This window comes from Artemia franciscana, chromosome 3, assembly GCF_032884065.1.
Source record: "Artemia franciscana chromosome 3, ASM3288406v1, whole genome shotgun sequence".
Classification (NCBI taxonomy): domain Eukaryota; kingdom Metazoa; phylum Arthropoda; class Branchiopoda; order Anostraca; family Artemiidae; genus Artemia; species Artemia franciscana.
This window is the reverse complement of record NC_088865.1, coordinates 35,696,002-35,718,989: the sequence shown is the minus strand read 5'-3', so window position 1 is coordinate 35,718,989 and position 22,988 is coordinate 35,696,002. Positions and strand designations below refer to the sequence as shown.

The 22,988-nt window shown below is 35.9% G+C and overlaps 1 protein-coding gene across 2 annotated transcripts in view; it reads left to right on the top strand.

Moving 5' to 3' along the window:
* Positions 1–22,988, top strand: part of LOC136025223 (intermembrane lipid transfer protein VPS13B-like) — a gene marked incomplete at its 5' end in the record, with an annotated part of 79,609 nt that overhangs the window by 26,291 nt on the left and 30,330 nt on the right. For both annotated transcript variants that reach the window (XM_065701046.1, XM_065701045.1), the window contains 6 exon segments: positions 6,351–6,979; positions 9,308–10,405; positions 14,946–15,210; positions 18,184–18,439; positions 19,922–20,865; positions 21,545–21,673. In XM_065701046.1, coding sequence (XP_065557118.1) covers positions 6,351–6,979; positions 9,308–10,405; positions 14,946–15,210; positions 18,184–18,439; positions 19,922–20,865; positions 21,545–21,673 — 3,321 coding nt within the window.

Below are 22,988 nucleotides of genomic sequence, written 5' to 3'. Positions count from 1 at the left end.
TCTTCTTTTTGTATACAATGACAGGGTTCCGCCATATACACAAATAAAAGAAAAATAAATATGAAAATGACAATCAATAACACTATAAGTCAAAATTACGGAATAAGTGCTTCAGTTCCTTCAAGGGAAAGTTGACGCAGTTTTTTCAAGGGATACATGATGCTTTTTTAACTTTTTTTTTTGTATACGATGGAAGGGTTCCGCTATATGCACAAATAAACGAAAAATAAATATGAAAATGACAAGCAATAATACTATAAGTTAAAGTGACGGATGAAAGTTCTTCAGTTCCTTTAACAGTAAGTTGACGCAGTTCTTTCGAAAGAAAGATGATATTATTTTACCTCTTCTTATTATATACGATGATAGGGTTCCTCTGTATACACAAATAAAAGAACAATAAGTTAGAAAATGACAAGCAATGATACTATATGTTAAAGTGCCGGATTAAGTGCTCCAGCTCCTTCAAGGGAAAGTTGACGCAACTCCTTCAAGGGAAAGGTGCTGCTCTTTTACCTCTTTTTTTTGTATACGATGGTTGGGTTCCGCTGTGTACACTCACACACAAAAAAATAAGAAAAATACGACGAGCAATAGAACTATAGGTTAAAGTGACGGATGGAATGTTTCACAAAGGAATTAAGGTATCTTCCCTTCGTGGAAGTGGGATTTTGTTGTATTAAGATTTTCCTGGTAATCTTTCTAGTTAGAGTATTTAGTTTGGCTATCTTTTTTATGGAGGAGTGTGACAGAAGAAGTCGGATTGCTGCAAATTTCTAGATTTCCAACAACCAATTCGATTTTTTTTTTGTAAATTTTCTCTGTAGTTCACCCTTTACAGACATAGGTTTTAGGGAGCAACAAGAAATTCGTTACCAGACTTATTAACGGAAATAACGACACGATTTTTATGTGGATTCAATAGCTTGGTTATTTTTTTTTTAATTTCTAAAACATTTCTTGTTACTAGAATTATAATTCAAATATCTAAGTACTGTATACATAGCGGTGTATATTTCGCTGACCAATTCTTTGTTTTAATCCTATTTTTATTCTACTTATCACTGTTTATTCTACTCTGATTAAACTCTTCCAATTTTTAAACAGTTCGTCGGTTGGTTTTGTCGATTTTCCAGTTCTCAACATCATTAGTTATATCGGAAATTGTTTTATCTAATATTTTTAAAGTTTGTCGATAACTGAAATTGAGCACTTTTTTATAATAATATTGATATCTTGATTCTAAATAATATCAGAGTCAATACACTAGTATTACATAAGTGAAGTTTGAACTGCCTGCCATTAATAACTTTCTTACTTTTTCCCCGGCCACTTCGGATGGAAAAGTTTAATGCAGGAATTAGGCAGGCCATTCATTTAATCGAAAACTGAAATTTTTGTTCTTTTTCTTAAGCGGGTTGAAACCGATCGAAGGAGGATCAGTCCCCTTCTTCTGTGCTCTTTTGTTTACTCTGGACATCCCTCTAACACCTCATGGCATCAGATCAAATATACATAGGTTCAAATACACATAGGTTCTGGTTTTTTCAATTACTAATTTTAACAAAGGTAAAGATTCACGATGTACGTAAAGAGCAAAGTTGAAACTTAAAACGAACTAAAGTTATTTCTTTGTAGTTTATGCAACGTTATATTTATGCAACTTGATATTTCCGTGTATTTAAAGAATTCTGAATATTAGTGCTTTACTGATAGCTGAGCTTCCTTGAATTTTTGGAGAGTTAAAATTATGTCATATTTTCTTGTCTAAAAAAAAATTATTGAGGGCCTTATGAATGATTGTTTGATTTTCTGATGGCCAGTTGAGGATCTTTCTACTTCTAATCCTCTTTTTTGCCTCGGTTTTGTGTTTTCAGCAAAGAGCTAGCTTTTTCATTTGAAACAGTTTTTCAAAAATATATTGCATAAACTGCGATGTGATAATTTTTCTTTACTTTAAATTTAGACTTCACTCTTTACTTTATTCAGAAAAATTTAGTTTTTTAATAGTTAATGTTTGTTCGTTTTTAGCATTCAATAATATAAACAACAAACCTTACAAAAAGATCTTTGTTCAACTGGTGAACAAAGGGAAAAAATTATTGAACTCAACACAAGTTTTTATTTTCAAAAATAGAGTAATAAGTATAGATTCTTCTTCACACCCCTCTTAAACTTTTCCTAAAAGAATCTGGAAATTTGCCAAACAAAGAGTCCAAGGGTTATATTAAAAGGAGAGTTGTAACCTCTGGTTACTGGTTTTCGACCACATAGATTTCTACGGTACCCTTTTCGTCTTTCCCAGTATTTCTACTCCAGAAACAGCACCAACAAATGCCACTTTTGATGCCATATAGCACTTTATGATGGAATTATCGACCCGAATTTACAAAGAACACGCCAAAGAGTCTTCTACCTCTGCTAGTCAAGCCACGATTTAGGAAACTTACTAGGGGTATGGGAGGAAGGGTATGCAAGAAGGAGGATTGTAAAACTCAGATTTAAGGTTTTCGATTGTAGAGATTAACAGTACCCATTTCATAATTCCTAGCCGTTCAACTATAGATACGGCATGAAAAAGTGCTATTGTGATGCCACATGGGACTTTATGACAGTATTGCCGAGACAAATTTATGAAAAGCACGTAGGTATAAAAATTAGTTTTTAAATGAGACCTTAAACAGTTCTCTATATGGTATTGCAGTAGCCAGCTAGTTCTTTTATTTAGTAAACAATCTACCAAAAATATTATAGGGGCTGGGAGGGGGCATATACAAGAGGGGGAGTGTATAACTCAGGTTGAGGATTTTCGACCATGTAGATTATAATGGTACCCTTTTAATTCTTCCCAGTCTTTCGATTTTAGGAATGACACCTAAAGTTCATCGTTTGGGTGTCATATGACATTTTGTGATGGCATTATCAAGTCGAATTATAAAAAGGGATTAGGTATAAAAAATAGCTTTAAATGAGCCGTTCTTTAGTTTTCTTGTACCCTGCTAGCGGCTTAAAATAGGACACATCAGTGATATCCATACGAAAAAGTGGTTTTCCTTGTTGCTCGAGGCGGGGACCTCTATGGGTTTTTGATACTGATGATTCCAAGTGTGTGCTTTTTATTTTGATCCGAATCATTCCTGAATCATTCCTGAATCAGCTACAAATGGCAATTTTTTCCTTACTAGGCAACTGTTTTTGGTTACTATGGGTAGGGGTGAATTTCTAGCATTTTTATCTAGGGGGGGTGGAAGAGGGATCCACATCTGGATAGTCAGAGGGCATGGGTTATATAATAATTTTTTTCTCTAAATTTCTGGGTAGAAAAGTGCCCCCTCTCCCCCCTAAACGACGCCCATAAATATGGGCCGTGGTTTGCTCTTTACAAGGTTGCAGCTATCGTTGCAACCATGATGGGATGTAAAGTACCGTAAACGTGCTATGTTTGACCCCCGTTGTGTCTTGGCTATTTATAAAGATGACTGTTTGACTGTTGCACACAACAGTAGTCAAAAGAGCTAACTTCATTTACATGTCTTGTGTAAAAGTGCATTGCTTTTTTTGTTGTTGTTTTTTTTTGTTTGGGGAGGGGGAATAGAATGCTAATTTTTTATTCATATTAGAAAAATATGCTAATAGTTTTTTTTTACAGTAATAGACGGTATGATCTTCTCACTAAGGTGCTTGGTGGTTAGTATAGGTGAACGAGGAAGAGGAAGGAGGTAGGGAGAAATATTACTATAAATAACAGATAAGACAAACGAAATTTTATCGTTTTGTTTTGGACACTTCGTAGCCTACATAGCTGAAACCTACACGAGTCAAGCCTCACAAAACTCACAGAGCACATAATTAAATCTCAAGCAGCCTAATCTTTGTGTAACTTAACATCTAATAAGTCAGCCTCGCATTACTGAACCCACTCAAAGATTAGCCAACACTCTAAAAAACTTAAGATAATTCGACCATATTTAATTGAACTCCTAAGCAACTTGAAAAATAATAGAAAGCGGTCCACTCTTAGAACAATTACATGAAAGTATCGCACAAAACTTTTTAAACATGCTTTTATTTTTAAAAGTGATAAGGAATTTTATTCCTGTTAACCTAAAAAATAAAAATTTGTTAAGACAAAAATTATATTGCTTCAACATTTGACGGTGGGCGAAGGGGGGGGAGGTAAAAGGTAAGGTAAGGATACGGCATTAGACTTTACAGTCCGTACCGGCGGTGCTGATCTCCGTTTCTTGGCCCTTCAGCCAGGAAGTGCAATGGGGGGTTGGGGGCCAGCCATCCTGTGCTTTCGCATACCCTTCCTGTTTACCTTCCCCAGATTTCTCCAGGTACCCATTTCGAGCTGGGTCGACTCTGGCTAAGCTTACAGAGTCACGCCACTGACCCCCGTCCCAAACTGAAGAATTGGGTACACCGGGATTCGAACCCTCGTCCTCTCAGACAAGGGATCCCGAATCCAGCGTACCAAGGGGGGGGGGGGGTGTATCGGGGAAAGTAGTGGAAAGGTCACGGGCCCACTATCTGCCTCCAACTGTGCGCAAGAAAACCTTTGCACGAATTTGGTTGAAATGAGCAACCGCATGCTTACATTTCAGATATCGCCCGTAGCGGCGAAGGGGCTGGGAAGGCCCATTGGTCTACTTATGGTGTACCAGAAAAATACATTAAAGTGACTTGTGCTATGTACGAGAATAATACTGCTGCGGTTAAGGTAGGAAATGAGGTTAGCAAGTGGTTTTGTATTAAATCAGGAGTTAAGCAGGGTTGTGCTCTATCCCCCTTTATATGGATCATTTTGATGGACTTCGTCTTAAGGAGCAAAGGAAAGGCAATTGGAGACCATGGAATCAAATGGGGAGGGAAACGCTCCTGGACTTAGATTTTGCTGATGATTTAAGCATATTAGATGAAAGTGTGAGCAAAATGAATGAATTTTTAGAGGTTTTGCGAGTTCAGGGTGCTAAAATAGGCTTGCAAATTAATGTTAAGAAGACTAAGTCACTAAGGCTAGGAATAAGTGAAGATGAAAAGGTCACATTAGGTAACGAAAAGATTGATCAGGTTGGGAGCTTCAGTTACCTTGGTAGTATTATTAGTAAAGATGGTGGGAGCAGTGAAGATGTTAAAAGTAGAATAGCTAAGGCTCAGGGTGTTTTTTCACAGTTAAAAAAATGTTTGGAAGAATAGAAAGATAAGTCTGCAAACCAAAATTAGAATATTGGAAGCTACAGTGATGATAGTGGTCAAATCAGGGCTCTGAAGCATGGGCACTCCGAAAAGCAGATGAAAATTTACTAGATGTTTTCCAGAGAAATTGCCTACGGATTGTTCTTGGTACCCGGCTGACTGACCGTATTTCAAACAGTAGGTTGTACGAAAAATGTGGTTCAATCCCGCTTTCTACGGCTATAATGAAAGAAAGGTTGAGATTGCTAGGCGACGATCTACGGATGAAGGATGACAGATTACCGAAGTTGGCCAACCGTCTGGGGCTACACGGAAAGCAGGTCGTCCTTGTATGGGTTGGGAGGATGTCATAAATAAAGATTTAAAGGAAACGGGAACTTCCTGGGAGGGTGTAAAGAGGGAGGCTTTAAATAGATTAGGTTGGAGGAGGAGCGTGCGTAACTGTGTTGGCCTCAGGCGGCTTGGTGCTGCAGTGAGTTATTAGTAGTAGTATTAGTAGTATTCCTCCATTCAGACAGGTCGAAATCCATGAAGGATTGCGGCTCAATATCTTGCTGCTAAAATGTCGGTTGTTATGTGTATGTGTCTTTATCAACGAAGGACGCGCTCGGGTCTTTCATTGATGAAATAAAAAATAATTTTTTTTCAACTGAAAGTAAGGGAAAACATTAAAACTTAAAATGGACAAAAACAGACTGTGTATGAAGGGGGCTGCCCTGTCTTCAACTATCATTCTGTGTGTTAAAGTTTCAAAAAAATTTTAAGGATACTTTTCATTCAATTTCGACAGCCCTTTTATTTGAGCAGCCTTTTTTAAAGAATTTTGACAAAAAGTCAAACTTTAGCTTACAGAGTGAGTGTTGTGGTAGCGGCAGCTCCCCTCATATATGGAATCATTTCTGCTCGTTTTAGGTTTTAATGTTGTTCCTTATTTTCGGCTGAAAACATTTTTACAAAATTTTGTTTATTAGGAAAATTAAAACTTGTGATTTTCGAAATCTGGCAGTACGGAGTACCTGAAAAATAACAATGATCAAAATGAAGTTTGAACTTGTAGTGATTTCTTTGTGGTAGTGGTTGTTCCAGATGCATGAAACGATAATTTTCTTAGCAGTAGGCAAATGTACATAAGAAGCTCTATTCTTTTTTAGGCATTATTCGACTTGAGTTGGGAAAACCCACGAAAATTAATTTGAAGCTTCCTCTAATCCAAGAACTGAAAAAGGTGTACCAGCGAATGCTGCCGTTCTTAAATGAGGAATCAGAACCCGGAAATTCTTGGGGTTGTGTGTCCAGTCTGCACAAAGCCATTCTGAAAACTTCCCAGATTGTCTTGAATATTGAACTGATGGACCATGGTGTAAATTGCAGCTTTGATAATTTGAGTCTTGTAGTTTCTCCTGAGGCAACAGATGACGGAGGGTTAAGTGATATATCTTTGGCCCTGGACTCGATTACCATGACCATCAACGAGAAGATGCTAATGGAGCCAGTGAATTTTAAATCGTATATGAATTTTAAGTTTGATAAAAATGGACATGTAAAAGCTGTTGAAGGTTTTACTAATTTTCATAAATTAATTTTACTTTTAAACCCCGTTATTATAGAAGAAGCTTGTGCGGCTACCAATGAGCTTATTTCTTGCTTTAATAAAGTTAAAGGAGAAAGTGGAGAATCGTCCAGGAAAAACGTACCAGAAGAACAAATGAGAGAATCGGTTGCCTACGTTGATGACCTAAGGACTGGACCTTTTCAGTTTTTGTCCTATGAAAGTCAGAAAGTAAGTTTTTTCGCTTAAATGAATTCTTTTTTTTCGTAGCTATTTTGATCTTCACCAGGTCTGGAATTCATTACTAAAGGATTAGCAAACAAATAGGTCAAAAATCGTGTTAAGGATGAGTTGATAGCTTCTCATTTTTTTTCTTTGTAAATAGGGAAGTTTTTGAATATTTAGTCATCTTGAAGTTAAATATAGACGAGCATTTTTCTTAGTTTGTAAGGATTAGAGCTTAGTTAATAAATGTTAGAGGCTTTAGATCTTTTTGAAAAATTAGATAAGGCATGAGAAACAAACGAATAAATTCTAAAGCCATGGACGTAGACAGCATCTTATCTAGGGGAGGGGCAGCCCATTATTTGATGGAGGGGGGTGAAGTTACATCGTTAGTTCACAAAACGTCACATCGCCAGCAAGTTCTTTCTAACCTTTTGAAATCTTTATTTATCAGTAACCACCAGAAATCATAAATGATCAATTATTTCCAGCATCAATTTTCTTGGATCTCTATAGTCTTATTATCTTCTTGTAATACTATAATATAATAAACCCACTTTCGTGGGTTTATTTATCCTACTTTCGATTTCCAGAAAACATAAAGTCCTTAAAAGCGATTTGACACAAATCATATTAGGGTTAGATAACAGCTTCTTGTTCTAATAATTCAATTCAAATGTTCAAAGTTGGGCGATAATAAACATCAAAAATGTAGATTTATATTAAAAAAAAAACAATATTGAATATCGATACCGGAAATAATATTTTGAAATTTCTTTTTATTACCAGCTTTTTCAACCATCAACACGTGAATATCCAACACAAGAAAAGTTCTCGTTAATATCTAGTGTAAATTTGAAGTTCTAGGGGGGCAGCTGATCCCCCTCCATCCCTATGCCCATGTCTAAAGTCAGTGGTAATATTTCGGTAAGGTCCTCCGCTAAGTTTACATTTTAAGTCTTCCAAAAAGAATCTCCCTGTGAAGAGTATCATAACTTTTGCTACACCTCTTTTCTGATGTTTTAGAAATGTCAAATATGCATTTTGGATTAGAGTACTTCAATATTTTATTTGGGATTAAATATTTGTTTTCTCGCCTTCGATATGAAATAATCAGGCCCCTCAAATAACTTGTAGAAATGAAAAAGACGCCAAAATAATGTACTGTTTTCTGCACTTGTGATTTAATTTCTGAATTTGGTATTTTGAAACCGGCTTAGCATGGTACAAATTTCCTGCTGCAGCGTTCACTTCCTGGAGGGCGTCCTCAAGACTGTCCATCGTAAAGCCTAGGCAAGTTCTGGAGAGAGACATTATCCTAGTGGTGATTTGATAGGGCAAGAAGCCTGGTTGACGGAGTGATGACGATCCTGTAGTGTAGTGTATATTTTCTAGTTTTATTTAATTCTTTTTGGATGGTAAAATAATTGGGTGTAGTCATTGATTGATTGTCACTGGGGTGAGACTAAAAACTATGGCTCAAATCTCTATGGATCTGTTGAGAAGTGGCTAAAGCGACAGTTTGGACAAAGTGAGACGGAAGAAGAGTGTTTGCCAGGCTGCAAGTCCTAGGGGGCTTAAAACTACGGAGAATTTTAAGAAACTGCTTGCCTTTTGTCCTGACGCTTAAACGCTTTTATCTTAAAACTTGAGTACATGTAATCTTAAGGGAAGCGTTTTCCCAGAAATTATTTTTGACAAAACCTGGTTCTTTTTTTATGTTGAAAATCGAGCACTTTTTATGCAGTAATTATTTAGTTACCCTTCGCCCCCCAAAGAATCATGTCCCTTCCTTAAAGCTCGAACGATTAGGGATAACTTTTGGCCTTTTAAAACTCTTCTTAGAAGGAATTTTCTATTTAACTCTTATGTGACTTTTAAAGATTGGCTTGATTGAACTTGTGTGCTAATTCACTTCGAGGCTAGAATGCCTGTATCTTTCAGATAGAAAATTTTTTAAAAAACTTTTTGTACATGAGTAATTTTTCTTGCATAGTCCAAATATGTGACGGTTTAGATAAGATGTCAATTAAATTTTAGATCTGATCACTGGTACCTTTCAAAAGGGGTTAGACACTGTTTAGAGGCTACGTTATTTTATTGTGTTCTGTAATAGATTAATATTGATAAGACAATTTCATTTGTCAGTGTATTGTGGCTGAGACATTGAATTGTCACATTTACGGGGATGTCTTGTAGGTATCTGAAAAAAATGCTACAAGAAGGAAAAATGGAAAAGGGAGATTTGAATGTTTAGTTTAATAACAGTAATTTTAGAATTTCGTCATGAATGACTCAACAATGCTCTAAAACCAATATCATGTCCCTTTTCAGGAAGACATGGCGAACCCACTATCTATTTTGCCGTACCAAATTCATGCATGTAACTTACCTTCATCATTGGTCTGGAAATACCCTCATCCAAGGATTCTTACAAGAGTTGAAATCAGCCCGCTACCACTTGAAGAAGCTTCAGATTTTACATTTCCTGAGACTTCAAGATCTGTTCCTTGTGTGCTTCAATTTTGGTGCCCGACTTCAAAAATATTCAAATCTTATCAGCGTTTTTCTTTGTCAGATATGCAATCTACCAAATTGGATCTGCCGTCCAAAAACGATCGGAGAAATTCTGTAGCTTCGTCAATATGGCGAGTTGTAATGAATTTGAATGAAGAGGATCAAAAATCGGTATTAGTAGTAAAGCCAGAAACACTTTTGTGTTCTATGCGAGTTGATTCGTGTTTTGATGCACATTCCTTGCCAAATTTTCAGTTTTCATTTAACGCCAGAGAAATTTCTGTCATTTTAGATCTCGTGGCTGCAATAGGGGAACAGTCAAAAGAGTCTATTGCAAGTACTGAAGTTTGTCTAAAAAAAGTGTCATTATCTCAAACCAATTGGTCAGGCCAGTCCCGTTTTGATCTTATTGGTCATCTATCGGTAAATATGATAGACTATAGATATTTAACTTATCAAAATGTCTTGGGAGACTGTCCTCTTGAAGTCACCTTTTTTAATGAAGCCCTCTCCAATGCTTCTGACTTGACGGTCACTATTCGAGATTCTGTTGACATCAAGATGGGCCAGTCAGTTCATTATAATATTCAGTGTTTGTTAAATTCATGGACCAAGAAGGAAGTGAAAAACCCTTTACCATTTGAAATCATTAATAGAACTAATACTGCAATTGGTATAAGTCAATTTGGGACTGAGGAATTGATAACAGTGTTGCCAATTAGTTCTGTATTTTATTCTTGGAGGAGTCAAAGGAAAAAGGCTGAATTATTGATGTTAATTGAAGCCACAAAATTTGTTCGGTCAGAACCATTTGTTCTTCAGATTGGTAAAAAGAAGGTTGCGCTTGGATTTGGAACACCAGAAGAAGTCTGGTTATTTCTTAGTGTAGAAAGCGTTAATAGATTCTGTATGAAAGTAAGTGCAATTTATTTTTTGATTTCTAAGAGTTGGATTTTATATCAGATTAGCATTTCCCAAATATTTATGGGTTTTTTTCCATATATAGCTGGGGCTTATTATTTTGAGTTTTACCACATCATAACGAAAAATAAAAGAAAAACATAGATTCTGTTCCACTCTTCCGCTATTGGTTTTGGAAGTGTGAACTCTTCCCTACCCCAAGCAATATTTCTGTGGTAACTCTGGCTATCATTGCCACCGTCTACAGCTGGAACGTATGAGTAAATGTTAATTTTGTTATGGACAGACAGAGCCGTTCACACAAACATAAATGGAGACGTATTTCTGTAAGTCCATTGTAACCTAACCAAATACTTTAATATTTGCTAAAGATTTAATCAAGTACTTAGTACAGATAACTGTAAACATTATTTTATCAAAAAAGGAAAGAATAAGAAATACTAGCTGTCCTTGAAAAAATTTAAATTTAATGCATTTATTCAAAATAATTTGATTAAATGCACCAAGGGAACATTTTGTGAATGAAGAATGAAAAATTACCAAAGATTGTCCTTGTCGACTAACCGTCTAGCGCCAAATGAGAAGCAGGTCCTTTCCGATTCGGGTGGGAAGATGTCGCAAGGAAAGATTTAAGAGAAATGGGGTCTTCCCGGGAGGATGTAAAGAGGAAGGCTCTGAATAGTTTTCGCTGGAGGAGGAGCCTGCATAGCTGTGTTGGCCTTAGGTGGCTTAGGCTGCAGTAAGTTGTTAGTAGTAGTAGTGGTGGTAGTATTCAAAATAGGATTTCAGGGGAGCATGGTACTATAAACCACATTTGTGTTTCTGTTTTTCCCTAGCGAACGAAAGGAGTTTTCAGAATCTTTTTCATATCATAGTATAGCTTTTTTGGGCTATATCCGAGTATATTTTTAGACTTTTAAGCTATTACTGTACGGCACACCATCCGCTGTAAAAGACTTCGTCAGTTAGTTCAGGCTACTCGATCTTTGGTTACATGAACCACCCTCAGGACACTGTGACTTTGATTGACATTCTTTATTGTGTAATCTTCCGCTATAATATGAAGTCAAGAACTACTAAAAGCGCTAAAATTTCAGAAGACGAGCTAGCCTAAATCTTATCCAATTTGAAATGACACAAGGTCAACACCATAAAACCAACTTCCCAGCTTGGCAGGATGTTCCATCCACAGAAACTGTCTTTGGGAGGCGACAAGCTTCAGAATGAATGACGTCTTAGCAGTTGGAACAAGTTTGTCGTTAACTAAATGCTTCCAAAACTTCATGTCAACGTCCAATCTGCTGATGAATGTCATTGCAGCAACAAAGTGGCTCGCCATCGACTTCTTCTTAAGCATTGGAAGAATATAACATCCTTCCTCGTTCTCCAGAATATAGCCAGCTTACGCCTGTACTGAGATCCTCAGTTTTCATAGTAATGCTGTACAGTATTCGCTTTCACAGTTGTAACACTTTACAAACAAAGTTTTTCTAATGGGAGTCAGCAGCGGAATTAAGACTTAAAACGAAGAAAAAATATTGCTTCTCAGTCCATCCTACATATCTGTAAAACCGCTGAAATACTCTGACTCGTGACATTTCCCCATCCATAAAGAATTATGCAAAAGTATTAAAATGCCTTTTTCAATACATAATATAGATTAAGCAGAGTAGAAACATAAAGCGCTTTAGGGTATTCTTATACTAGGTAAAAACAGCGTTGAAAAAAAAAAATAAAGCACCGAAAAAATAAAGCATGGTATGACTTCTGTAAAATGAGCCCGATCCAATGAAGGGCTCTCTTATAGGTTTAAATCGGATGTTTGATGATTACGTCGGATAAGAATTATTGTGTTGCGAGAGCAACACTTTGGTATTCTTTTTTTTTTCTCTCTCTAGCACCTCGATTTCAGCTTATTCCTAGAAAGTGGTAAGGGTCTAACCTCTGCGGTTTTTACGGAAAGTGTGGAACTTAGGCCGGATTGATCAATATTACTTCGCATTTTGGAAAGCTTCGTAGAACTCTTGCCTGGAGCCAAAAATCTATTGTTTCTACACATTTCTGTTCGTGATTTCAGCTGAGTTTATCATTCTTTTTTTTGCACTTGGGATTGCGGTAGAGAAATGGTATCAGATGTGACACTTAAACTTTAAACGTTCTCACATTGCTAAAGAAATTAAGAGTTTGTTCTTTGCTCCTTTCTAAGTGATGACGTTAGAAACTTGGCCTACGGCAAAAAAGTCAACTTTTGAACTAAGACAGATGGATTTTTTTCTTCGACGGCAGTCGATAGCTCTTGATGAGCTGATCAAGTATATGTCATCCATTTTTGGTAGAAAAATTCCTTCATGAAATGTATCAATTTAAAAGTTTAAAGGGGTTGTCAACTTCAGTAGTAAGGTACACATTGAAACCGAAAATAGGCCGATACAGAAATGGTATCAGATTTGCCTCTTAAACTTTAAAAGTTCTCTCATTGCTAAAGAAATTAGAGTTTATCTTTTGCTCCTTTCTAAATGATGACGTTAGAAACTTGGCCTACGGCAAAAAAGTCATTTGTTGAACTAAGACAGATAGGTTTTTTTTCTCGACGGCAGTCGATAGCTCTTGATGAGCTGATCAAATTATATGTCATCTATTTTTGGTAGAAAAATTCCTTCATGAGATATACCAGTTTGAAAGTTTCTTATAGACATTCTTTGTCCTTTTTGAAAATCAACTGCACCATTATCAAGCATGGAAGGAATGATAACCTGAAGTATTTATCAAAAACTGACTATTACCGGCATGCTTAGGCTTCCATAAAATCTAACAAGCTTTTTTCTCGATTGTTACTTAGCAAAATGTGCTAATACACAGCAAAAATATGTGCAGTATACAAGTAATTTTGTACCTCTTGCGACTGCATCTTTCAATTCAGTAACAAAATAGAAGTCAGTTTCGAAATTTCAGTAACAATATAAAAATGACATTTCATGTGATTGTTCAAGCCCAAATCTATAGAATCTAAGCATAGAACAAGTTGTGACAGGTTCCAGCTCCTCGTCCGTTCGTAAGCACGGCTGTCCCAACGACTTCTTTAATTTAGGAAGAAGACAAAAGTCACACAATGCGAGCTGAGCTATACTGTGAGGTTCAAAAATACGCTGCAAGAGATGAGCACGAATTTGCCAAACAAACCCACAATTTAAACAAACATGCAAAAGCTGCAAAATCATCATAACGGTTTTTTGGGACTAAGAAAGGGCATTGCTTGCGGGTTTGATGCAGGAGAGAACAACGGTTGTTGCAAGTTACTATAATGAGGCTTCTAAAAACCCTATTGAGGATAATTCAAGACAGAAAAAAAGACATTGTACCTGCTAGAATTGTTCTGGTCCATAACAACATTCGGCGTCACAGTGGTCACGTACCCCAACAACTTCTTGAGCAATTTAAATGGGACATTTTCGAACACCTACAATATAGTCCTGACTTAACACCTGGTGATTTAAAATCTTTTTTTGAATTATATAAGTGGCGTGAAGTGGGGTGCTTCCAAACTTATGAGGAGCTCAAAGAAACAATCACAAACCACTTCAAACCATTGGCGGCAACATTGTATGAAGGGGGTATTACAAGACTATATTCGCCAAAGAACCGGCTTCACATGCTTTTCGCCAAGCATCTCTGCTATCGCTCAGGTCTTTGCCATCGCAGATGGCCCTTATTTCGCAAAGGCTAGTGATCGGGCCTTTAGTATTCTCAGATGGTCCTTTGATCAGGCTGCTGCATAGGTCTTCGAAGCTCACTAAACTGCAGTACTGTTCTGCTTTGTTATACTCAAGGAAAATACTTGTAAAATAGATGAAGATACTTAAACAATGTCATTTATGCAAATGCCTTGTTTTCATTATGTCCCACTCAATACTTTTTTTTTTAGCCTGATTAGCAATCTCATGATTCTCGGATTATTTGCAGATAATTTTAAGTTCTATCTTAAATATTCTTGCTGCAAAAAAAAGTCACTTTTTTTTGTTATTTTTGTGCATCTGTTTCTTCTTCTTGTTTTGTTTCTATATTTTTCCGTCAGTGCCACGCAAGAAACTTTTATTTTTCAAATTTCTCAAAAAACTAAACTCTTAAAAAAGAAAGATTTTTTGAAGGCGAATTTTTGTGCCATATTCTGTAAATGTAATTCAAACCTACCGAAATTTCAGCTTCTTTTAAAGTGTATCTCTTTCTGCAACGTAGTTAAAAATCGACGATTTTTAATACTTTATCTTCGTTTTGTTTTAAAAGAAAAATGTTTTACCTATTCTTGCTTCTGATTAGATTTGTAGAACATTACTAGTTCACGTTTATTTTTCCCATTATGCTAGAAGTATTCCTGGTAAAATATAAATGAAAAATATCCCCATTAAGCTGCAGATATTATGTGTATCTGGTTTTACCTACAAATTGGAGGATCAGATTTTCTAAAAGAAATCTGATGCTTCTCCAAAAGACATTATTCTATCTTTTACTATGTCCTGTGTTATAATTTTTTTTATAGGTTACTATAGAAGGCCAAGTATCATTAGTAAGCATTATGAGAGATAAAATTGAGGTTTCCTTGATCCCATCTCCAACTTATGTAGAACTTCCAAAAGTTCGTGTGCATGCTTCAACCGTTAAAGACAGTTCATCTTTGATAATTGACATTTCTAAAATGGAGGGGTTTCATATTCGATATGCCAATCGGGATAGAGGAGGAGGAGTTTGGTCCGGATTAGTGCCTCTTTCTGGTCCAAGAGCGAAGGATGCTGTTCTTGTGAAAGGTTTTTATTCACTTTTTTACAATTGTTGCATTCTATAGAATGATTCATATTTCTTTGACAATTGTAATTTTATTTTAATTCGGGAAGAAAAATCATAATCTAAATCCAGCTGGATAAGTTGGAAAAGCTGTTTGAATCAGAAATTTCGGTCAGACAGAGCTTAGTATCGCCACTACTTTCTAATTTTCACTTAGTAGAATGTGTGCATTTAATTTCAGGAGAAGATGAGAGTTAAATCTGAATTTTCAAATGCATCCCCTGCAATACGGTGTGTATTTTGTAGGAAACACTTTTGCCTGTTTTGGAAAGTGCACTTACAAAAGAAAAATTAAATTCTTTGAGCAGTTGTATAGTTTTCTTATATAGTTTTGTCCTAAAACTCCCCACGTATTTTTTGGCTTCGGACAAAGGTAAATATCTTCTTTTCAACGGACGAAAATTTTAATACTACTACTACTACTACTAATAACTCACTGCAGCACCAAGCCGCCCGAGGCCAACACAGCTACGCACGCTCCTCCTCCAACCTAATCTATTTAAAGCCTCCCTCTTTACACCCTCCCAGGAAGTTCCCATTTCCTTTAAATCCTTATTTATGACATCCTCCCAACCCAGACAAGGACGACCTGCTTTCCGTGTAGCCCCAGACGGTTGTCCAAAAAGGACAATCTTCGGTAATCTGTCATCCTTCATCCGTAGAACGTGGCCTAGCCATCTCAACCTTTCTTTCATTATAGCCCCAGAAAGCCGGATTGAACCACACTTTTCGTACAACCTACTGTTTGAAATACGGTCAGTCAGCCGGGTACCCAGAACAATCCGTAGGCACTTTCTCTGGAAAACATCTAGTAAATTTTCATCTGCTTTTCGGAGTGTCCATGCTTCAGAGCCATATTTGACCACTGTCATCACTGTAGCTTCCAATATTCTAATCTTGGTTTGTAGGCTTATCTTTCTATTCTTCCAAACTTTTTTTAACTGTGAAAAAACACCCTGAGCTTTAGCTATTCTACTTTTAACATCTTCACTGCTCCCACCATCTTTACTAATAATACTACCAAGGTAACTGAAGCTCCCAACCTGATCAATCTTTTCGTTACCTAAGGTCACCTGTTCATCTTCACTTATTCCTAACCTTAGTGACTTAGTCTTCTTAACATTAATTTTCAAGCCTATTTTAGCACCCTGAACTCGTAAAACCTCTAAAAATTCATTCATTTTGCTCACACTTTCATCTAATATGCTTAAATCATCAGCATAATCTAAGTCCAGGAGCGTTCTTCCTCCCCATTTGATTCCATGGTCTCCAATTGCCTTTCCTGTGCTCCTTAAGACGAAGTCCATCAAAATGATCCATATAAAGGGGGATAGAACACAACCCTGCTTAACTCCTGATTTAATACAAAACCAGTTGCTAACCTCATTTCCTACCTTAACCGCAGCAGTATTATTCTCGTACATAGCGCAAATCACTTTAATGTATTTTTCTGGTATACCATATAACGATAAGACCTTTGTTAACGCTGTTCTATCAACAGAATCGAAAGCTTGCTCATAATCGATAAAACTAAGGACCAAAGGTGTTTGACAACGAAGGGACTTCTCAATTATTAACCTAAGAGTGAAAACATGGTCGACACATCCTCTACCTTTTCTAAAACCGCATTGTTCTTCCCTTAAAACTTTGTCTACAGCATGTCTCAGTCTAAAAAGTATCATATTACTCAGTAATTTGCTACCTACAGAGACCAGACTAATGCCTCGATAATTCCGACATTCACTCTTGTCACCTTTCTTATACAGTGGTTTAATTAAGGTTTTCCTAAAATCATTGGGTACTTCCCCTTTTTCAAAAATCATGTTCATAATCTTCAGTAGCTTATTCCTAACCTCAGAGCCACCATATTTAAGGAACTCATTAATCATACTATCAGCACCTGGGGCCTTATTATTTTTTAATCCTTCTAGTACTGTCGCTAATTCTTCCTCACTAAACAAATCTTCCTTCACATCCAAGGTATCACAAACTTTTTCATTTTCATCTATATCTTTTCCTGCAACTGTATCTCGGTTTAGCACATTCTCAAAATGTTCCACCCATCTTTCTTTAACTTTTTCCTTATCACTAATTGTGACCCCATTTCTATCTTTAACTGGGACTAGTCCGGATCGGCTACTCCCTTTCAATTTATTAACATGCCAGTATAATATTTTACTATTATGCCGTCTAGCCGCATCTTCCAGATCCTCAGCAATTTTATCCATCGCCTCCATTTCACATCTCCTTAGTTCATATTTTAATGCTTTCTCCACTTTCTTTACATTCCTTTTGTTTTCATACGACCTATCGCTCAGATAATTCTTATACAAACCCCTTCTACTCTCTATTAAACCTAAAGCTTTTTCACTAATATTCCTAGTTGCTGTCTTAGCACTCTTCCCTAGGACACCATCAGCAACTTCACAAATTGTTTTTCTGAAATTATTCCATCCATCTTCCACATTGTCAAATTTTAAACCCTCAAGTTTAGTACTCAACTCGTTCCTGTAGAATTTTAAATAACCGTAAACATATTATAACAAACTGAACTTTTTCTTGGAGTGTTTATGATTGAGTGAATCTGTTATTCAAAATGGTTTGTAAAATTAACTTTTGCGAAATTTCAATTTTTATGTTAGCATCTATGTGCTTAAAACTCGTGACTGTAAGATTTTCTATAGAAAGAAACATCATACAAAATATAATTTTTGTTGCTTGTAAGTTTGAAATGCTGTACAATAAATAGGTTTGCTGTTTGAAATTTCAGGATTCTTGCCTTGCCCATTTCAACGCACTGTAGAGATATTTTTAGCATCATGCAGTCGTTGAAAGGCTTTTTTTGCCTCCTTCAGTCGCACATCCCTCCCCTGGTTATTTGCATCACCCCAATTAACGATGTCCTGTATAAGGTAATCTTTTATGTTATCTTGCAGTACCATTGGCAGATAAGGAAGCATTTACAACTCTATGGGTTCATTTGATACGGGAGAAACCTACTGGACGGATTTTAGTAATGTTTTCACCCCTTTACATGATACGCTCCTACTTGCCAAGCAGTATTATTGTACATTCAAAAACGAATGGACATTCAAAGAGAGAAGCTATGGAAATAGAAGGAAAAGGAAGTTTATCCAATTTTGAGCTTCAGGGATCTATAGATTCTGTTTATAGTCTTACATTCCAAATTGAGTAAGTTATTTATCCACTGTATCCTTGCTGTCGAGTAAATTTGACTATTTAATTTATATTGTTGTTAAATAAAAAGTCCTGAAAAACTGTCAAGCTTTTCACAGTTCTCATGGCAGCCTTTAATGGCATACAGAGAGTGGATTGGCATACAGTGTAACAAAGAAAAAAAAAACAACAAAAACGGAATAGCACAAACAAAATTCAATCTTTCTAGAAACAGGGCTACTGTCCTATTATTATTTTTATTTAATACCTTAGGGTATTTTTTCAAACCTTAGAATTTTTCTCAAGCGGGATATTTTTAAATTTTCAGTGGTGTGCTTGATTAGAAGGATCTGCCATGCAGAACTACTTTTGTGGGGAAAATCTCCCAATTCCCTGTTTTTTTTTTTTATTGCTCTTCGCTTAGGTTAATACAGGGATGGCTCTTTAGAATGAGAGGTAACTATTTGGAAATCACAATATAATCTTTGTTTGGTAGAATTTAAATGTAATTTGAAGTTAGGCCAAAGTATGGACAAAAGAGCATGGAGAAAAAAGAAAAAAAAGGCAAAATGGGCCCAAGGCATTTAGCAGCGAGTAAATGTAAAAAAAAAAGAAATATGACGGATTGGTGGTCTCTAATCACTTTGGGTACAAATATTTGTTTTTGAGCAGTCAACAGACTATGATTGAGTTCTTTGTATACTATGTTCCTCATTTTCAATATAAACATGGAATTTCAAGCCTGAACTCAAACAAACTTTGGACTTAATTTTGCGCAATGATTTAAAGCGAATTAGTATGAATGTATTCTAAATCAGGCATACTCAACTTATTTATGGTTGTTTTTTTTTGGCTACTATTCCAAAGTAGGTATGCCAAAGCGGATTAAACCCAATGTTGGAAGTTTTTTTTAAGACCTGATTATTGGGGGTCAGTCTTCAGATTTCAAGGGATTGGGAGTGAATCCGATGAGTCCTGCTCTTGGAGGAGTTAGATAATCCATTTAATATGTAGTAAGTCTGTAAAACTCTGCCCGTGATCCACTTAAAAATGGAAAATCCATGCTGTTCAGTGCTACCTTACTAAATCGTATTGCTGCCCATTCATTTTGATAATCGTTTAGCTGTAAAGCATCAAAAGCTGCTGCTTGGGGTTTTATATGTGATTTTTCCCATTTAAATAGGTAACACCATATTTTTGGTTGCTCTTGTAGCTTTCAGTTACTGTTCTGCCTATGATATGCCTATGATGCCTATTCTGCCTCAAATATCCTCTTGGGTTCAATTTCCTATTTCATTTGGTTCACGCTCCTGGTCTGATATTATTTTCGTTGAACTTGTATTAATCATTAGTTTTGTATACCCTGATACCTTTCCCTCTATATGTTGTATCAGTATGTTAGTATCAGTCATATTGAAAGCTTTGTCTTTAAAATCTGCATTTGAGTATTTAAAACTGTATAACTTGTCGCTTTTTTATGTACCTTCTTTTTTTCAGGGCAGATTACCCCGAGTCTCCTGCTGTTCCACTTTCATATGGCATTCTTCGGAACGAAAAGCCTTCGTTTGATGTCCCGTCCATATCAGAAATACTTGATTCTGTTGAAAGTTCATGTGGGTGGCCGTATCTTCAAAAGGGCTTCGGTGTAAGGTGGGTGGAAGCTATGCAGCCAAACGCTGATATCGACATTGCCTTTACGCGAATCAGTCCGTATTGCAATACTCTCTTACTTGACATTCGGCCGTGGGGACTTATCATTAATCAGTCATCTGTGAATCTCTGTCTGAAGTCAGTTGATATCCCAGATCCGTGCAACATCCCTGTGGATAGCGTATTGGCCACTCCTAGGCTATCATCGATGTTTTCCTTAGAGTTTGACTGTAATGATGGTAAAGTAGTTAGTGAACCGCTTCAACTTATTGAAAGCAGCAGTAAACCTGGCTACCGACCAAAAGTCGATGGAAGCATAAATATTAACTGTTTTACCCGAGCAACATTTGCCTATGGAGACAAATTTTATGACTTGGTATTACACTGTCGTCAAGTAAATGATATAATTCTAATTTTGGTGCTGGATCCAGTAATAGTATCAAATTTTGTTCCAGGCCTTTTAGTTAGTTCTCCCACAAGTCATTCTACCATTTTTCAACGCCAAGGAAACAACTATTTAATGGACTTAAAATTATGTGGTGACCCTTGTCCTATTGTCATTGACTGTAATAAAGACTTTGGAAATCTTGACGAAAACGCCTTTGATGTCAAACGGTTTGTCGCTAGTGTTCCTTTGTGCTTAACAACAGCCGTTGTGACAATGCCCGTCGTTATAGCAGTTGGATTTAAACATGGTGTTACGAGTATAGACGTCGCTGAGGATGTTTCGTGGACTATGCTACTTTATAATACAACGAAAGAAATTATTATTGTTGCCGAGGCTAATGAAGGTTTGTATTCTGGTAATATATGTTCGGTTTTGAAGATTGATTTTGGGAGTCTTGCTTAAAAAAAATTGAGCATTCCTCTTCATGTCCTTAGTAAAAGTCAAAATGTAAGGCTTTTTAAAATCTTTTCGTTGCTCCCTTTCCCACGGATTTCAAAATCCTTTTTTTATGTTTTCCTCGTTGCTATTATGGTGTCTCAATCTTGGGATGATTTCTCCTAAAACCGTTAAAACTCCTGGACGTAAAATATAAAACATGTCAAGTAAATTCAGCTATTTTTATTTTATTTGGAAACTATGATTTGTCTTTCAACATCATATCTGTAAGAAACAACTGCAGTAAATAAGGAAAAACTTAGTACAAGAAATGTTAATTTTAAAATATTAAACTGTTAAGAGACACACAGATTGATCTGATTGATGCATGCTGTTCTTAAATTTGGAATTCAACATGGTTTCCAAGTTTTCTTTTGAATTGTACAGGAATACGAACACATGTAAGACATTTATACTCTAGTCTGAGCCTTGGGGAGAGGGGGGTTGGAATGTTCTCTTCAACAAGCTTAAAACGAGTCGCTGTCTAATCTCTGTGCAGAATTGTTTAATTTTATGGGTGATATTCTTTCTTAGAATTGCTAACAGCTGCGAATTATTTGGTTCATCACAGTAACCTTTTTTTCTAGAAACCGATTGTGTGCAACTTTTGCCTGAATCAGCTGTACATTTTAGCCATTCTGAAGTTGTTTCAAAGTTTCCTGGGACTCATGGTGTCGCTTTTCTGAAGCGTCTCCGTTTTACATCGCTGATGGAAGGTTAGATTTTACTCAAAATTTTTATTCATCCAAATAATCCAAAATTTTATTGTGGCTATTCTGACTCTCCAACGAAAGGTTAGTTTTTGTCTCATTTTGAAAAATTCCCTTTTCTTCTTTTATTTTACTGTAAATGATTGAAATTAAATGATTGAAAGGAAATTGGGATTTAGTAGTAGTGATTAAATCAATAAAACCATACTGACTCTTTATTAACACTAAAAGCCTTGATGGGTCATGGTAAATATCAAAATGGACAGGAGCGTCAACTTTTAAATAATAAAAAATCTTTAAATACAAATAATTTTTGATGCATAGTAAAGACGTAGTCAACGCCAAAATATGAGTAAAATTTATTGCCTAAGCTTATTAGGCTCTAGAAATCTGTTTTAATTCTTTTTCTGTATCATAAATACGCGGTACACTTTCGTCGAATAGTCAAAAGTATTTAGCCGAAACTAAAAAATACAAAAAAAAAAAAAATTCAAAGACTCTATCTACCTGTCAAGAGACAAGTTTAGATAATTCTTGTGAAATTCTTCGAACTTTTTTTCAGGAATGTAATTTTGTTTGCGAACAAATTTACAAAAAAATAAAAGCCAGAGAACGTTTCCGTTCTTTAGGCCGACTCCGACCTATATCACATATATTTATATAAATAAACAAATATAAATAATAATTATAATTTAATAAACATAAAATGAAGATAAACATATAAACGTAATATAAATAAATATCTTAATGTAAATATAATAATAAACATATAATAAACAATAATAACAGTAATAGTAATAACAATAATAATAATAAACATATAAAAATAAACAAAGCAATAATCTTCACTGACAGGCAACAATGCATTTCAAACATTAATTCGCTTATAGAACTACTAAAATAAAAATCTAACCAAATGATAATTATGTTTACAAAAATCCCTCAGGTTTTCAAAGATCACAAATTAAAGTTTAACCGTACATTTAACCTTAATATTAACCATGTATCGGTTGTAACGAGTAGCTTTTGCTTATGAAAATACTAACACCGACACTAATTAAAACGAAGCCACTAAATAGCGCTAACCCTGAGATAAGATCTGAGACGAAATTGAACAAGCTATGAATTCTGGTAACCTGGTTAATGCAAAGGTGTGTTTTCAAGTCTGTGTTATTGCAGCTATTGAAGAAAAGAATCGAGTTGGGTGCAATCGTGTAAAATTATGTTGGGCGCACTTAAGAAACGAAACTCCTTTTTAACAATCTCGGTTAAGTATAAAATATATAGATTTCGAGATTAATCCAAAAGATAAGCGCAGGAA